General features: G+C 39.2%; 1 protein-coding gene across 1 annotated transcript in view; it reads left to right on the forward strand.

The window, feature by feature from the left end:
- Nucleotides 1–18,851, forward strand: part of LOC132395500 (probable mitochondrial glutathione transporter SLC25A40) — a 59,002-nt gene that overhangs the window by 13,101 nt on the left and 27,050 nt on the right. Inside the window, exons 3-7 of the mRNA XM_059972212.1 lie at nucleotides 1,465–1,524; nucleotides 1,859–1,965; nucleotides 9,999–10,066; nucleotides 13,366–13,490; nucleotides 15,386–15,559. Coding sequence (XP_059828195.1) covers nucleotides 1,465–1,524; nucleotides 1,859–1,965; nucleotides 9,999–10,066; nucleotides 13,366–13,490; nucleotides 15,386–15,559 — 534 coding nt within the window. The remainder of the gene's footprint in view (nucleotides 1–1,464; nucleotides 1,525–1,858; nucleotides 1,966–9,998; nucleotides 10,067–13,365; nucleotides 13,491–15,385; nucleotides 15,560–18,851) is intronic.

Consider the following 18,851-nt stretch of genomic DNA (forward strand, 5'->3'; position numbering starts at 1 on the left):
CTATCATTTTCTGGGGACCCTTCTCATTCCCTTTCTTCCATGGTCTCTCCTCTCCTCTCCTATCAGTTTCCTCTACCATTTCTACCTATCATCTCTTAACTTCTCACAACTGCTACCTCCCATCCACCAACCTTTCCCCGCGCCTGGTTTTATTTATCATTCCTAATTTCTACTCCTTCCCCTCCCCCACTTTCTTATTCTGTATTCTTCCCCCTTTTCCAGTCTTGATGAAGGGTCTTGGCCAGAAACATTGGCTCTTTGTTCCTCTCCTTAGATACTGCACGACCTGCTGAGTTCCTGCAGCATTCTGTGCGTGTGTTACTCTGGATTTCCAGCAACTGCAGAATTACTTGTGTTTTTCTAGTTTGGAGTTACTATTATGTTTCAACAAAATACAGGCCTGTGGCGACCTATTTCCTGGCGTATCCGAACCGACTCACAATTAGATAGCCTACAGGGGTTTGCGAGCACGGAGCTTTGGAGCCTCTGCGCCATGGGGGGCCGGTTGACAGAGGCTTAAAAGTGAGGCTGAAGTTTTCGAATAAAGTTTTTTCCTTCGACTGCAGTTACCGACTCCGTGTCGTAATTTTAGCGCTGCGTGTAGCACACTGCTACAGGCCTACATTAATGCAGTTCTTCTGAACAAAATTTACTCAATTGCCCTTTGATTTGACACTACTCTCCCACTGGTATTGTAGACAGTATGTGATTATGAAACCATTTTTATTGTCTACTTCAATTTTTAAGAAATTGTTTTCATGTCTAAATAATTGTTCAGCTGATACTGCTGTCTCGCAGAGTTCAATTGTGACTTCCAGTGCAGTCTATGTTGAGTTTGCACTTTCTTCTTTTGGCCACTTTTCCTCCCACACTCCAAAGATGTGCAGGTTGGGACAGCTTCTTCCACCAGGCCATCAGACTGATTAACTCACTCTGAGTTGAGTGTATTTCTATGTTACATTGACTATTTATTATAAATTACTATAATTGCACATTTAGATGGAGATGTAGCGTAAAGATTTTTAATGATGTATACGAAGGATGTAAGAAATAAAGTCAATTCAATTCAATTTGATTAATACGTAAGAGTTAAAATCTGAGGGCAGTTGATGGGAATGTGGGAAGAAGAGCTCAAGGGAAAACTGGAAGGAAATGGGATTCCTCTGGGCTCCAATTTAGATTCAGTGGCCTAAAAGTAACCTACATTGTTTAAATTCAAGTTCAGTTTATTGCTATTCACTGAACACATGTATACCACTAAATGAAACAGACCAAGGCGCACAACACATAAGAAAAAGTATGGTATTGTAGCATCATAACATATTAAGTAAACAATGATACATGCAGAATAAACTGCCACATGATTGGTTGAATTTGGCTTTTTTTGCATTACTTAAATGAAATCTAAAAACATTTACAACATAATATTGTGCTGGGCATTAACAGGCTACAACTTTTTTACAGTTACTCCATTTGATGTTGTGAAAATACGACTACAAGCACAAAGGACTCCATTTTTTAAAGGTAGCTACTATAATAACTAAAATGAAATACTAATTTTAACTAACGAATGTAAACTTTTCCATTGCATAAAGTAAGATGCTGAAGGAACTTTGGGTAAACTTCTTCGATTTCTTTATTTGAGTAGCAAAATTTAACATGACTCAGAATGTCTCAAAATGTCTGAGCAGCTGCAAGTTGGAATATACTGTGTCGCTGTGAGAATTGAATTTCCCTTATTTTGTTAGTATATATAATAAATTCCATTGAATTTCTTCTGTGTTATTTGTGTTTACTAATTTTTCTTACAGTCTATCAAACATGCTATTTATACTTATTTAAATTATTTAAAATCTAGGCAAATGTTTTCTGTACTGCAATGGCCTGATGGACCATTTGTGTGTTTGTGAGAATGGAAATACCAGTGCTTGGTATAAAGCTCCTGGACAATTTAGAGGAACATTGGTAAGCATCTTGCCTTCTGGAATTCATTTCTGCAACATTTTTATCCATATTAATATTTACCCATTGACAACTTATGATAGAATAGGAATCAATTTGTTTAATGATGTTACTGTCAGCTCCCAGAAGCTTCCTTCAGCTTCGTATAGGTTGTTATTTATTTGATGTTAATCTACACAAGGTATACTTTACACTAGTCACTTCATCTACAGCAGTTCTTCAGAGAATGTGATCAAACGAGATCACCCAGACCAAACATTTCAAGTCGCGGAAAGAATATGCATATTCTGCACATACATCACTTGATATAAGAGCATACACTGCCCCTGAAGCTTTAAGGTGGCCACTTTAATTACTACAGTGCTATATACCAATTATTATAATCCTAGCTCAACACAACTTGTGAATTAGGAATTTCATCTGAGCATGTAATTTTGATACTGATAAATGAAGCATGTTTTCCTAATAATTAATCCTGCTGTTGATATGTCCAAATGTGTATTCTGGCAAACAGCTAATCTATATCCGCTGAAAACAGCATTTAATGGTCAATATTGTTTTCCATTTAAGATGAGGGATTGGGTAGACCTATGTACAGTTGCACACAGATTACTGAAAGCCAGCATGTAAGTGCAGCAAACAATTACAAACGGGAATGGCATGTTCCCCTTTATTAAGAGAGGACCAGAATATACGAGTAAGGTAGTCCTTTTGCAATTTTGAAAACAATCTACTTTGCATTGTAGGTTTGCGGTGAAAACTGGATTGATTCCAAGGATGGTTAATTTCCAGTATGAAGAGAAATTGAGTAGAATGAGGTTGTATATGAAGATTAAAATCTCCTCAAAGCATACAAAATTCTTAAAGCATCTGCAGGGAAGATTCAGGGAAAATATTTCCACTGGCTGATTAGATTAGATTATGAGGACACTCAGTCCTCGTTTATTGTCATTTAGTAATGCATGCATTAAGAAAAGATACAATGTTCCTCCAGTATGATATCACAGAAACACAAGACAGACCAAGACTAACTGACAAAAACCACATAATTATAACATTTAGTTACAACAGTGCAAAGCAATACCGTAATTTGATAAGAGCAGACCATGGGCATGGTAAAAAAAGAAGTCATAAAGTCCTTGATAGCCCATCATCTTATGTAGAGGGTAGAAGGAAGAAAAACTCTTCCTGCAATGAACCTCCAGCACCTCACGACTTCCCGATGCAGCCTCTGGAAGCACCCGACCACAGCCAACTCTGAGTCCATCCGAAAACTTCGAGCCTCTGACACCGAGCACCATCTTTTCCGGCCCCGGCCGCCAAACAACAGGCAAATCCGAGGATTCAGGGCCTTCCTCTCCAGAGATTTTTCGATCACACAGTAGCATCGGCAGCAAAACAGGCATGTCAGAAGTTTCACCAGATGTTCCTCCGTGCTTCTCACATCCGTCTCCATCAAATCAGGATTGTGCATGGCTTCCTACTTAACAGATATTCATCCTGAAGTGTCCGCTGCACGCTGCTGTCACGCCGCCATCTTGCTGCATCAGTCTAAAATGAAGATTTCAGAAGAAGGGATAGGTAATTTAGGACTGAGATGCGAAATGTGTCTTGGATGATAGCACTGAGGTAGAAGATCAAGCATAGTCTATTCAGCAGGCTGCAATCATAATGATCTATTAGGCATGGGGCAGTAAAAGGATGTGGAGTTTAAGTGGAGCATCCATTGTTGGATGTTCAAGATTTGACTCAACAGACTTGGGTGAGAACGGACGGAGGATGAAATAAAGTTTCTAATAAGTTGTCTTTCTCTTCCTTTACCTATTAGTATGTACTGTAGCTAGTGCAGTGAGAATATGTCCAGGGTTAGTGGTGTGTACTTTGTGTAAGATGTGGGAGACCTCCAGTCTCCCTGATAACATCTGCACAAGGTACATCGAGCTGCAACTCCTTAGAGACTGTGTTAAAGAACTGAAGCTGCACCTCTATCACCTTTGGATTATGAGGAGTTGTAGATTGGCAGGTTTAACGTTGTGGGTATCACTGAGTTGTGGCTGAAAGAAGATCACAGATCAAAGAAGCTTAATATCCAAGGTTACATGGTATTGAAAGGACAGGGAGGTAGGCAAGGGGGTGGAGTGGCTCTTGGTTAAAAAATGAAATCAATCCTTATAAAGAGGTGACATAAGATTGGAAGATGTAGCGTCCTTGTAGGTAGCATTAAGAAACTGCAAGGGTAAAAATATTCTGGGCATTATACACAGGCCTCCGAAAGGTAGCCAAGGTGTGGGATACAAATCACAGTGGAAGTTAGAAAGGGCTTGTGAAAAAAGACAATGTTATTATAGTCGTGGATGATTTCAGTATGCTGGTAGATTTGGGAAAATCAGATTGGTGCTAGATCCCAAAAGAGGGAATTTGTGAGATGGCTTTTTAGGGCAGCTTGTGATTGAGTCCACTAGGGGAAAGGCAATTATGGATGAGTTGTTGTGTAGTGAACCAGATTTGATATGGAAACTTAAACTAAAGGAATCCTTAGAAAGCAGTGATCATGATATGATAGATCTCATCCTGTAGTTTGAGAGGGAGAAAGTAAGGTCATATGTATCAGTATTACAGTGGAGTAAAGAGAATTATAGAGGCATGAGAGAGGAGCTGGCCAAAATTGGTTGGAAGGAGACACTAACATTACAGTACAGTCAGCCCTCCTTATCCACGGATTCCGCATGCACAAATTCAACCAACCGCGAATCGCATAAACCCGAAAGTGCTTTTCCAGCACTTCTTGTTGGAGCATGTACAGACTTGTTTTCTTGTCATTATCCCCTAAACAATGCAGTATAACGACCATTTTAGATAGCATTTACATTGTATTAGGTATTATAAGTAATCTAGAGAGGATTTAAAGTATACGGGAGGATGTGCGTGGGTTATCGTGGATCAGGATCGAAAAAAATCAGAAGTTCTTCTTACTAAGTAAGTCGTAATAGGTACATCCGGTATTATTTAGCGTCAGTTAGTCAAACATTTGTCTTAGTATATAGTATTTATTTTACCTTTCTATGCATATAAAACATTTAAGAACGTATGTTTCAGCGCCAGGCTCAGGAATGGAAGTTCTCGGAATTCGGGACAGATCGCTCTTGAGAGCGCTGTCCACCGTGCCGGGTTGATGTGGAGGATCAAAAACCAAAACCCAATAATTAAACCATTGCATTGCTCAGTAATAATTGTAGCTTTAATCGGGGCAGAGCCTTTCTCACTTTATCTTTTAAAATTGTTCTGATCGTTGACCGACGTAGCCTAACACTTTTCCACTGACCGATGGCATTTCACCTCTTTCTGATCGGTTTATTATTTCCACTTTATTTTCAATTGTGATCGTGATTATTTTCGTTGTTACGAACCCTGTAACTGGGTCACTTACCAGCAAAGATAGAGAGGTCCGTTGAAATCTGATGGTACTATTTTTAACAGTATTTATTGGTAAAAATACACAAAAATAATATCATTGCAAACAGACAGATAATATACGTTGTCAATGCTAAATCTAAAAGTGCGGGTATAATAATAATCAATAAGAAATAGCTCTAGGGGATAATGTATTGTCCGATGGAAATATAAAAGTCACTTTAGTTCATTCAGGCTGCAGCCTTTGGTTGGAGTCAAGAGAGAGATTTTTGGAACTTGCCAGAGTTTCCTTTTTTATGATGTCGATCCTTTGAAATGTCGTTGGTGTCTTTTTCCTTTTAGCTAAGCCGTTCTTCCGTGGTCAGTCCCGCCAATCCCAGGCAACGGGAAAGGACGCATGCGGGCCCCACCGGCTGTCTCTGTTAAACGCTGTCACGGGATTTCTAGCGTTTCTCCTGGTGCGTCTAAAGGGGTGTTCCCCAGACCCTCTTTTATTCTTACTCACAGGGTCTCAGATGCCAATCAGGTTGGGATGGTGCCATCCCTCAACCAGCCCACATTGGTCATTCCCTGAGGGCATCAATGAATAGTACAGTACTTGATACACAATTCCATCTCCCAGAGACAATGGCCGTTATCCGTGGCTTTTTCTTTCGGAGGCCCAGGACGCATTCCAAACCTTGAGGATCCTGCGTGTCTCTCTCTCATTTCCTGGGTCCCAGACCCGAATTAATAGCGATCTTGCGATTCTCAAAAAGGAGGGGGCTACTTTGTACCCTTCGGCCCCTCAGAGTTGTGGCACATTCATATCATCGTGAACAGAAACACTGCACATTCGGAGCTCTGGCGCCCGGTCCTAATGTCCACCACGTTGAGCGAGGTTAAATAAGGTCTGGGGTTCCACTGGGTTCTAAGATCCACCGGGTTGCGACAGGTTGAATATGGGACTTGAGTATCCGTGAATTTTGGTATCCACAAGAGGTCCTGGAACCAATCCCCTGTGGATAAGGAGGGTCAACTGTAGCTGGAACTTTTGGGAGCAATTCAGAAGGTGCAGAACAAGAGGTATCATAAAGATAGGAAGACATAAGAACAACATAAAAGCAAAAGAAAGGACAGGTGATAAAGCAAAATATAGTGTAACGTTAGAGGATTGGGAAGCTTTTAGATACCAAAAGAAGACAACTTATAAAGCCAGAGGTGAAACAATGAAATTTGATTGCAGGCTAGCCAATAATATTAAAGAGGATACCAAATGTATTTTCAGATATGCATAGAATAAAATACAGATGAGGATTGATATCGGACTGCTGCAAAATAATGATGCAGGAGAGGTAGTAAAGAGGGATAAAGTATTTTGTGTCATCCTTCACTGTAGAAGACGCAAGCAGTATACCAGAAATTTGACAGCTTCAGTGAATAGAATTGAGTGTAGTTACTGTTACTGAGGAGAAGGGAAGCAACGAAATCTGAAGGTAGATGAGAACAGAGATGAGAAAGAATTTCTTTAGACAGAAGGTAGTGAATCTGTGGAATGCATTGACATTTCAGGAGGGCAATTCATTGGGTATTAATTGTTAAACTGTAAAGATAATGACAATTAATCAGTCCAGTAATCTAACAAAGGCAGAGTGAGCTCAAAGGCAATGGTGGCCTTTTTCTCCTGTTTCTTGCATACCAAGATTCAGGTTTTTTTTAGTGATGTGTTTCATGAAATTTGTTGTTTTGCAGCAGCAGCATAGTGCAATACAGATATTACTATAAGTTAACAAAAAAGTATGGAAAAGAAATAGCAAAATAGTATTCATGAAACCTGATGTTGGAGGGGAAGGAGCTGTACCTAAACCATTTGAGTGTGGGTCGTCGGGCTCCCCTGCCTCCTCGCAGACAGTGGTTGCGATACACATGATCCAGATGGTGAAGGTCTTTAATGATGTATGATACCTTCTTTAGGCACCACCTTTTGTACATGTCCATGATTGTTTGAAGGGTTGTGCCTGTGATAGAGATGGCTGAGTCTACAACTCTCTACAGCCACTTTTGCTCTTGCAAATCAGAGCTTCCACATCAGATGTGCTCTCTACGGTACATCTGTAGAAACTTGCAAGAGTCTTTGGTGACGTACCAAATTTCCTTGAACTCCTAAAGAAATATAGCTGCAGGTGTGCCTTGTTCATGATTGCATCAAAGTGTTGGGACAGCATCGATCCTCTAACCTGTTAATGCTCAGAAACTTGAAGCTGCTCACTCCTTCCATCACTGATCCCATCAGTGTGTGTTCTCCCACTTCCCTTTTTCCTAAAGTGCTCAATCAATTTCGTAGTGTTGCTGATGTTGAGTGCAAGATTGTTATTGTAACCACAGCAGTTAATCTATCTCCCTCCTGTTATTTGCCATCTTTTAACATCTCCTAAACTGAACTCCAGCATCATGAAAGAGGAGTCAGCAGGGGCATGGAATCATCATTGGGTCTAATTCCTAGATTTCCCTCATTGACCAAAGGTGATACAATACTTCAAGAAGATGGCTCACCATCATCTTCTCGAGGCCATTTGAGGGTAGGCTTGGCTCGCCAGCAAAGCTAGGTAGCAAACATGGGAAAATAATAAATAAAAATGCTTTTGCTTCAAACAATTCAGGGCTTTTATCAATTGCCTATTCTAGGGAGGATAAGATTGGTCAGAGTGGGATTAGTGTTTTAGAAAAAAAATAAAATGGGTCCTTGATGGTTTATGCAGGCAGTGGGCCATGGGTTTCAAATTTTGAACACCATTTGGTAAGATGTTAAATCAAATGCAAAATGACACATTTTGGAAGTTAAACCATGAAAGATCAAGCACATTAAATGGCAAGGATCAGGCGAGTACCTTTGAACAGAGCTACTCAGGAGTATAAGTATATAGTTCGCGGAAAGTGGCAATACAAGTAGACAGGGTGGTGAAAAAGGAATATGGAATGTTTGCCTATATCAGTCAAGGTATTGAGTACTAGAGTGTGGATGCCATGTTCAAGTCGAGTCGCTTTTATTGTCATTTCAACCATAACTGCTGGTACAGAACATAGTAAAAACAAAACAGTGTTCTTCCAGGACCATGGTGCTACATAAAACTACACTAGACTACCTGAAACAACACAAAACTACACTAGACTACCTGAAACAACACAAAACTACACTAGACTACCTGAAACAACACAAAACTACACTAGACTACATGAAACAGCACAAAACTACATTAGACTTTAGACCTACACAGGACTACATAAAGTGCACAAAACAGTGCAAGACAGTACAATAATTAATAAACAAGACAATAGGCACAGTAAAGGGCAAATTACAATATAATGATGTAAATGTAAACAATATTTTAGCAGGAATTGAAAAAGAAATGAACAAAAATTGCAAAGGGAGTGGAGTGGTGTTCAGTAGAAAGAGAGAGAGAGAGTGTATGTGTGTGTCAGTCAGATTATATTCTGGGAATTGAGTCTAATGGCTTGGGGGATGAAACTGTTACACAGTCTGGTCGTGAGAGCCTGAATATTTCGGTACCTTTTGCCAGATGGCAGGAGGGAGAAGAGTTTGTACAAGGGGTGCTTGGGGTCCTTCACAATGCTGTTAGCTTTGCGGATGCAGCGTGTGGTGTAACTGTCTGTAATGGCGGGAAGAAACACCCCCCCCCCCCCCCCCCGATGATCCCTTCAGCTGACCTATCTATACTTGAACCCAAGTATAGATAGGCCACACTTGGAGTATTGTGTGCAGTTCTGTTTGATGTACTATTGAACAGATGTGGTTAAGCTAGAGAGGGTGTGCAAAAGATTTTCTACATAGTAGGGCTTGAGTAATAAAGAACTTTGTTAACCTGGGTTTTCCATGGAACAATGGAAGCTAAATTTGTTATGATAGAGATGTATAAAAACTCTGAGAGGTATAGTAAGGTAGAGAGTCATTGTCTGGTTTACATGATGGGGAACTTGAAAACTTTATGTCATAGGCTTAAAGTGAGAGGGGGAAATGTAAAGGGGATCTTGGTATATTCTTCACACAATACTTGGTATCTAGAGTAAGCTTCCAGATGGGGTAATGGAGGTGGAAATAGTAAGAATGTTAAGAGGCATCTGAACAACTTCTTGAATGAGCAAGGTATTGAGAGAGGTGGAATTAATGCAGACAGATGGGATTTCTACAGGCAGCCATAATGGGCTGCATAGACATGGTGGGCTAAAGACCCATTTTTATGGTGACTAAGCCATGTACACTCCTCAGAGAACAAAAGGGCACATCCCACAGTTGAAGACTGCCAGAAGGTATCCCAGTTTCCTGGGGTGGCATTCATTTTCCTGCAGCCAGAAGACCAAGAAATTGTACCTTGGTGTTGAGTAGCTTATTGTTAATGTTACTTAGTGTACATTTAGTACAAGTTACTTACTATGCATTGTGCTTTACTCCAGTATTGAGAGGTGTGAATATATTTGTTGGAAGTATGTGGCAGCATATCAAAATTAATATTTGCTCATTGGAGGTGGAAAACACCAACCAATCAATGCTGTGATAGGTTTATCCTTTCAAATGAGCTGATTTTATATCATTGAAATAATACCAGGATTTTCTTATTTCTGTATTCCAGGATGCATTTGTTCAAATTGTTCGTAATGAGGGTCTAAAGTCACTCTGGAGTGGACTCCCTCCAACATTGTAAGATTATTTAAGTCATTTTGCCTTAAATTTTGAGACTTCCAATTCTGAACTGCAGTTCTGCATATAAAAATAATTTGGGTCTGGGTTAATTCAAAACATACAATTATTTATATTATAAATGTTTTGCCACTATCAGAAAGAATGAAAATTAATCTGCAGATGCTGGAAGTACTTAGCAGGTTAGGCCACACTATGGGAAGAGAGACAGAGTGAATGATTTGGGACAAAGACTGTTTGTTAGAACTGGGAACTAAAAAGCCATAAGGAGAGTAAAAATGAAATGTGAAGGGAAGCTAGCCAATAATATAAAAGAGGATACCAGAAGTTTTTCCAATTTTTGGAAAATGAATGTTTGGAACCTAAATTTTGCTCTTTTCTACTGACAAAATAGAACATAGAATAGTACAGCACAGTACAGGCCCTTCAGCCCACAATGTTGTGCTGACCCTTAAACCCTGCCTTCATATATCCCCCCACCTTAAATTCCTCCATATACCTGTCTAGTAGTCTCTTAAATTTCATTAGTGTATCTGCCTCCACCACTGACTCAGGCAGTGCATTCCATGCACCAACCACTCTCTGAGTAAAAAAAAACCTTCCTCTAATATCCCCCTTGAACTTCCCTCTCCTTACCTTAAAGCCATGTCATCTTGTAGTGAGCAATGGTGCCCTGGGGAAGAGGTGTTGGCTGTCCATTCTATCTACTCCTCTTAATATATGTCTCTATCATGTCTCCTCTCATCCTCCTTCTCTCTAAAGAGTAAAGCCCTAGCTCCCTTAATCTCTGATCATAATGCATATTCTCTAAACCAGGCAGCAGGCAGCATCCTGGTAAATCTCCTCTGTACCCTTTCCAATGCTTCCACATCCTTCCTATAGTGAGGCGACCAGAACTGGACACAGTACTCCCAAGTGTGGCCTAACCTGAGTTTTATAGAGCTGCATCATTACCCCGCGACTCTTAAACTCTATTCCTTGACATATGAAAGCCAACACCCCATAAGCTTTCTTAACTACCTTATCTACCTGAGAGGCAACTTTCAGGGATCTGTGAACATGAACCCCCAGATCCCTCTGCTCCTCCACACTACCAAGTATCCTGCCATTTACTTTGTACTCTGCCTTGGAGTTTGTCCTTCCAAAGTGTACCACCTCACACTTCTCTGGGTTGAACTCCTGCCACTTCTCAGCCCACTTCTGCATCCTATCAATGTCTGTCTGCAATCTTCGACAATCCTCTACACTATCCACAACACCACCAACCTTTGTGCCGTCTGCAAACTTGCCAACCCACCCTTCTACCCCCACATCCAGGTCGTTAATAAAAATCACAAAAAGTCGAGGTCCCGGAACCGATCCTTGTGGGACACCACTAGTCACAGCCCTCCAATCTGAATGTACTCCCTCCACCACGACATTCTGCTTTCTGCAGGCAAGCCAATTCTGAATCCACCTGGCCAAACTTCCCTGAATCTTATGCCTTCTGACTTTCTGAATAAGCCTACCATGTGGAACTTATAAAATGCCTTACTAAGATCCATGTAGATCACATCCACTGCACTACCCTCTTCTATATGGCTGGTCACCTCCTCAAAGGACTCTTGTTAGGCTTGTTAGACACGATCTACCCTTCACAAAGCCATGCTGACTTTCCCTGATCAGACCATTATTCTCTAAGTGCCCATAGATCCTATCTTTAAGAATCTTTTCCAACAGCTTTCCCACCACAGACGTAAGGCTCACTGGTCTATAATTACCCGGACTATCCCTACTACCTTTTGATGAACAAGGGGACAACATTCGCCTCCCTCTAATCCTCCGGTACCATTCCTGTGGACAATGGGGACATAAAGATCCTAGCCAGAGGCTCAGCAATCTCTTCCCTCGCCTCGTGGAGCACCCTGGGGAATATTCCGTCAGGTCCTGGGGACTTATCCATTCTAATGTATTTTAACAACTCTCAACACCTCTTCTCCCTTAATATCAACATGCTCCAGGACTTCAACCTCACTCATTGTCCTCACTGTCATCAAGTTCCCTCTCAATGGTGAATACCAAAGAGAAGTATTCATTGAGGACTTTGCTCACTTCCATAGCCTCCAGGCACATCTTCCCACCTTTATCTCTAATCGGTCCTACCTTCACTCCTGTCATCCTTTTGTTCTTGACATAATTGAAGAATGCCTTGGGGTTTTCTTTTACCCTACTCGTCAAGGTCTTCTCATGCCCCCTTCTTGCTCTCCTCAGCCCCTTCTTAAGCTCCTTTCTTACTACCCTACTTTCCTCAATAGCCTCATCTGATCCTCGCTTCCTAAACCTCATGTATGCTGCTTTCTTCCACCTGACTAGATTTTCCACCTCACTTGCCACCCATGGTTCCTTCACCCTACCATTCTTTATCTTCCTCACCGGGACAAATTTATCCTTAACATCCTGCAAGAGATCCCTAAACATTGACCACATATCCATAGTCCATTTCCCTACAAAAACATCCCAATTCACACCCGCAAGTTCTAGCCTTATAGCCTCATAATTTTCCCTTCCCCAATTAAAAATGTTCCTGTCCTCTCTGATTCTATCTTTATCCATGATAATGCTAAAGCCCAGGGAGCGGCAGTCACTGTCCCCCAGATGCTCACCCACTGAGAGGTCTGTGAGCTGACCTGGTTCGTTACCTAATATGAGATCTTGTATGGCATTCCCCCGGTTGGCCTGTCCACATACTGTGACAGGAATCCGTCCTGGACACACATAACAAACTCTGCCTCATCTAAACCATTAGAACTAATCAGGTGCCAATCAATATTAATGAAGTTAAAGTCACCCATGATAACAACCCTATTATTTTTGCACCTTTCCAAAATCTGCCTCCCAATCTATTCCTCGGTATCTCTGCTGCTACCAGGGGGCCTATAGAATAGTCCCAGTAGAGTAACTGCTCCCTTCCTGTTCCTGACTTCCACACATGCAGAAATGCAGAAGTTTAAAATAAATCTAAGTCAAAATTTATATTGGAAATCTGGAGGTGCCTAAGATTTTTGCACATTGTTTCCTGTTAACTTCTAATGAGGATGGGATTACTTTATCTTGGATATGCAGAGTGTTGGCCATCTTGGAATTATTGGAGACTTTAGCTATTGTAAGACATTACTATTTGAAAGTTTTGTTTCACAGTTTAATGAAAGGGTAGAATCTTAACATTGCAATAATAAGAAATATATTTTGCATTGTTACATTTGCACACTTCAGATTGCTGTATTGTACTTTTATTATGATGTATGACTTTTTTTTTACAGAATAATGGCCGTGCCTGCTACTGTTATTTATTTCACTTGCTATGATCAGTTGCGGAATTTAATGAATTACCGTCTAGGATATGATGGCAACTATGTTCCATTGATAGCTGGTGCCTCAGCTCGAGGTAAATTAAGAATATCTATGAATATTCCTGAACGTCTGTTGTTTATCTCTCCTCTGTCACCCAAGATAAGAGGGCAAAATTCAACATAGTCTCATTCTAACATTACTTCCCTTTTGTACAAGCAACTAATGGTAATATTCTTCTACAGAATAGAAAAGCTGACCTAATGGTGGAGTTTTGATTGCTGTTATATTTGTGTCCCAAAATCTTTCCAGAGGTTCACATTTTGCATTGCTATCAAATATTATAGAATAGAACTTTATTTATGGCACTAACCTTGGTATACTCCCTTCCCCAAAAGAAGATTGGCCAGCTGTGGTTCCCATTGGTTCCCACTGGACATCAGAGGCAGCTTACAACAAAGCTTAGTTGCACTTCAGCTTGTGAAATGGCAGTGACCCTTCTCTTGGTTTCCTGATAAAATCGTCTAGTTAAGACTTAAAATCTTAGAATGAATGTGATTGGTTTGTAGAATATGTGAAGCATTATACATCATCCTGATGCTAGTTAGTGCAGGAAGATTTTCTGATTACACTATTTAAATACCCCTTAATCCCCTTGGAAAACAAGCTACAGCTGCTGGAGTTTGAAATAAAAACAAAAATGCTAACTCAGCCAGTCAAGCAGCATCTGTGGAAAGAAAAGCAAGTTAATATTTCAGATTGGGGTCTGTTCCTCAAAACTGCAGTGAGAAGTTGGATATAATTGAACTTAACTGCCTGAGTAGAATATTTATAAACTTTGTTATTTGTCAAACATTTTCAAATGAAGTTCTTGGCCATTGTGAGTGTTTTAAAATGCACTTTCTGAAATAGTATAATTGGTTTTACATGTTAATTATTTTTCATTTTCTTAAATTTCAATTAAAAATTATCAAGAACTTTAACAGTATTGATGTGCAGGAGGGTCTAGTGGTTCAAGTCCATAGTTATTGAAAGTAGTTACTCTGCTTGAAAGGGAAAAAACTCATATAGCATGCTTGCCTTTATTAGTCAAGGAACACATTTCAAGGGTTGGGAAGTTAGGTTCCAAATTCGCAAAATTCAAGGCTACATCTGGAGTATTGCTTTCAGTTCTTGTTACCCTATTGCAGGAAGGCTGGGGGCTTTGGAGAAAGTGCAGAAAAGATTTACCAGGATGCTACTTGGAATAGGGGGGAGGTTCAGTAAACTTGGAAAGTTTTCTCTGTGGTGGCAAAGGCTGAGGAAAGATCTGATTGAGGTTTATATGATGTAGGTAGAGTTGACTGCCAGTATCTTTTTTCCCTGAGTTAAAATTTCAAATACCAGAAGCCTTGCATTTAATGTAAGATAGAGGAAGTTTGAAGGAGATTTGTGGGCAGGGTTATTTTTTTACATGAAGTTGTGGATGTCTGCCTGGGGTGATGGTGGATGTAAATACAATAGAGGTGTTCTATGTGTTCTTAGCTGCATGGATGTGTAGGGAATGAAGATAAGGCCATTGCGTAGTCAGAAGGAATTAGTTTGGTTGATCATTTGATTACTAATTAGTTCAGCACAACATTGTGATCTGAAAGGTCTGTTCCTGTGTTGTACTGTTCTATGTTCTAAAATCAAAATGGTGAAAACATTTAGCAGATCTGACAGTATACATTGAGCAAGAGAGTTGATATTTCATGCCAATGAGCTTTCGGTGAACCTAGAAAAGGTTAGACATTACCTGCAGGAAAGGTTGGTAAAAACATTCTCATTGTTCTCTTCCCCCTAGTCCTTACTTCATTCTTAGCAAATTTTTCCTAGTTTTGATAAAAGTTCATGAACCTGCCATTTTAACTCTATTTCTCCCCACTTGTGTTACCTGCTTTACGGGTATTTTTATTTCAGAATTCTTGCATCTGTAATTTTATTTTGGCTTTCACTCTTATCATCTTTCAGTGGGTGCAGTTACTGTCATAAGCCCTCTGGAACTAATCAGAACGAAGAGCCAGTCTCGTAGGCTGAGTTACAGAGAATTGAAGAATGTTATTCAGACTTCAGTAGCACAGAATGGTTGGCTGTCTCTCTGGAGAGGCTGGGGTCCCACAGTGCTTCGAGATGTGCCATTCTCAGGTTTGTCTGCTTAATGTATTTTAACTGAACAGTTAAATGTTCAAATAATTTTGGGGGGTAGATCAGTTTAATAAAGTACTTGATTAGTTGCTTTTAATTTTGGTATCATAAGTGCTTCAAGAAAATAGAAGCTAATGTGACAATTAAAAAGCAAATTACATGCAGAATATATTGATATTGAAGTAACTAGTTCTAAGTTGCATCACGCTCAGTCTCTTTGGACTTGTGCATTTTACCTACTTATCTCATTCCTCATTAGGGAATGCAGGCTTTGGAGCGAAGAATTACACCGGTGCTTTTTGTAAGCTGACCATAGCATCCAGTTGAATGATTTTGCATTTTTAAATAGTTTGCAAATGCAAGCAATGCTTGTAAAGTGTTCCAAAGCAAAAATGCAAAATATGATAGCAGTAAATGTCTATGACCTAGTCTTGGATTCCACTAATTTTACAATGGATATAGATTTAATTGCTTAGTGGTAGCACATTCTGTAATTACAGGAGCAGCTTTGGTTTGAAACACTGGTTTTGAAATTAGTCTTAAGATATAAGCTTAGAAATTTGGCCACCAAATTTTGTATGTGTGCTGTGTTTGTACTTTTAATTTAATATACAAAGATGTGATCTCTGGCTTGGAAGCCTGCTTCATTATCCTCATTGAGCAATGAAACCTACAGCAGAAGGAGCAGGCTAGGATCAGCTGAACTCTCATAGTTGCATCAGTGTTGATATAGATGAAGTGCATGTAACTTGCTACACAGCAAGAAATAGCTCCACCCACTGTGCATAGACTACTTACAATCGTTCTAGTGTCTTTCGCTCTATTAGCTCATGAGGGACTATAGAGTACTTGACAAATTCAGTAAGCCACAAATTTATTTTAATGATGGTGTGTAAGCTACAATCCTAATCAGTACATGTACAATAGAGCCAATCTCAATAAAGGAAAATGTCAAATAAGGTTGTATTATTGCCATACACATTTATCAAAGTTTCTTACCTCCAGCAGAAATGGAACTAATATTCGTAACTAATGGGAGATATCAGAGCTTCCATGGCAAAAGTTTTATTTGTTATTCTAGCTCTATGACAGCAGTTTATACTGGTGTAGAAGCAGCAAAAGCTTAACAAAAAGTAATTTACTACCATGTGATGCACGTAGAAGCCCTAAATAAATCTGCCTACTTAGCCTTCTGCAACACTTGTAGCAGAATTCAGATTCCACAGTTGCCTAACCTCAGGCTCCATGGGAGAAAGTGCCTTCCATGACACTAGACACTGCCTAATAAAATATCTAGTCATGGTCTTCTGTGACCTTTACCTCACCTACCATTATAAATGACAAATACAGATACTTGAAAGCCCATCTATCTGCAAATCATTTTCATCAGAACCCAACCACAGTCTATTATAGTCGTGTTAGGCAAGATTCTTAGCAGTGTGCAGGAACAGAAGGATTTCGGGAGTCCCTATCCACAGATCCCACAGAGTTGCTGCGCAAGTTGATAAGGTGATTACAAGGGCATACTGTGTGTTGGCCTTCATTAGTTGGTGAACTGAATTCAAGAGCTGTCCCCATACAGCCCGTTCCCAGGTAACAAACAGGTTCTGTTTTTACTCTCATCTTTAAGTCTAACATGTATAGTAGTCAAAATATCTACAAATTGCTCCATGACAACCACTTCTCTGCAGCATTGTAATAAGCCGCATCAAAACACAGCATTTTTTAAAAAAAAGTGGAGGAAGAGAAACTAGGTCTGCCACTCATAGGAATGAACATACAACATGCATCAGATGTTTGAATTAAATAATGTTACGGGATCTCACTCATATGCACAGATGGGTGTCAGTAACCTGGGATAGTCTATATTGGACATAATACTCTTCTGTATTCTGTGCAAAAATTGAGCAAATTTGGACGACTTTGCTTCATGAAATTGTACACAAATTCTCTGGAATATTTCCCCAGTCAATCCAGTAGTATATTGATGGCACTTTTTTTAAAGTCAATGACTATAGAGTAGGTTCTCTGCAGCAACCTTGCCTTAGGATACAGTGTTCTTTCTGTCTGCCCTAATGATGAATTGGTCTTCTAACTTGATCTTTTGAAGTCTATATGATTGTGATTTCTTTCTTTTTTTTTCTTTTTCAATCTTTTTATTGAGTTTCATATATAAAAAAGAACATAACATAATAATGAATAGGTTATAAGTGCAATAGACTTGAAATTAAATTAATAATAAGATAACAATATCCTATTAAAATAACAACAGAAAAAATAGTACATTAATCAATCAAACCTATAATAATTATATATGAAAAAAATAAGAATAATCATCAAAAGAAAAAAAATTTAAAAATACAAGAAAAAATATATATTGAGAAAAAAAAAACACTAAACTAAACTAACATGGGCAATAATAACAGTTTATATGTATATGATAGTGTCAAAAACTCCAGAACTCCATACCAGAACAAGAATAAACAGAGAGAAGGTCTGGAAGAGGCCAAATTAATTCATATGAAAATGTCGAATGAACGGTCCCCAAGTTTCTTCAAATTTAATTGATGAGTCAAAAATAGTGCTTCTAATTTTTTCCAAGCTCAGATAAGAAATAGTTTGAGAGAAGCACTGAAACGTGGTAGGAAGATTTACTTCTTTCCAATTTTGTAATATAGACCTTCTGGCCATTAATGTTACAAAAGCAATCATTCGTCTAATTGAAAGGGAAAACTGATTACCATCCTCATTTGGTATACCAAAAATTGCAGTAATAAAATGAGGTTGTAAATCGATATTCCAAATTGAGGAAATGGTAGCAAATATGTCCTTCCAATAGTTATATAAAGTGGGACATGACCAAAACATGTGGGTCAATGAAGCCACATCTGAATGACATCTGTCACATTGAGGGTTAATATGAGAATAGAATCGAGCAAGCTGATCTTTAGACATATGAGCTCTATGTACAATTTTAAATTGTATTAAAGCATGTTTAGCACATATAGAAGAAGAATTAACCATTTGTAAAATTTTTTCCCATTTTTCTGTTGATATATTGAAGTTCTTTTTCCCATTCTTGTTTAATTCTACCTGATATTTCTGGTTGTATCTTCATAATCATATTATAGATAAAAGCCACTAATCCCTTCTGATAAGGATTTAAGGTAAAAATCAAATCTAAAAAATCCATTGAAGTTGAATTGGGGAAGGATGGTAGAACTTTATGTAAAAAATTTCTGATTTGTAAATATCTAAAAAAAATTAGATTTGGGTAACTTAAATTTGTTGG

This window comes from Hypanus sabinus, chromosome 6 (genome assembly GCF_030144855.1).
Source record: "Hypanus sabinus isolate sHypSab1 chromosome 6, sHypSab1.hap1, whole genome shotgun sequence".
NCBI lineage: Eukaryota > Metazoa > Chordata > Chondrichthyes > Myliobatiformes > Dasyatidae > Hypanus > Hypanus sabinus.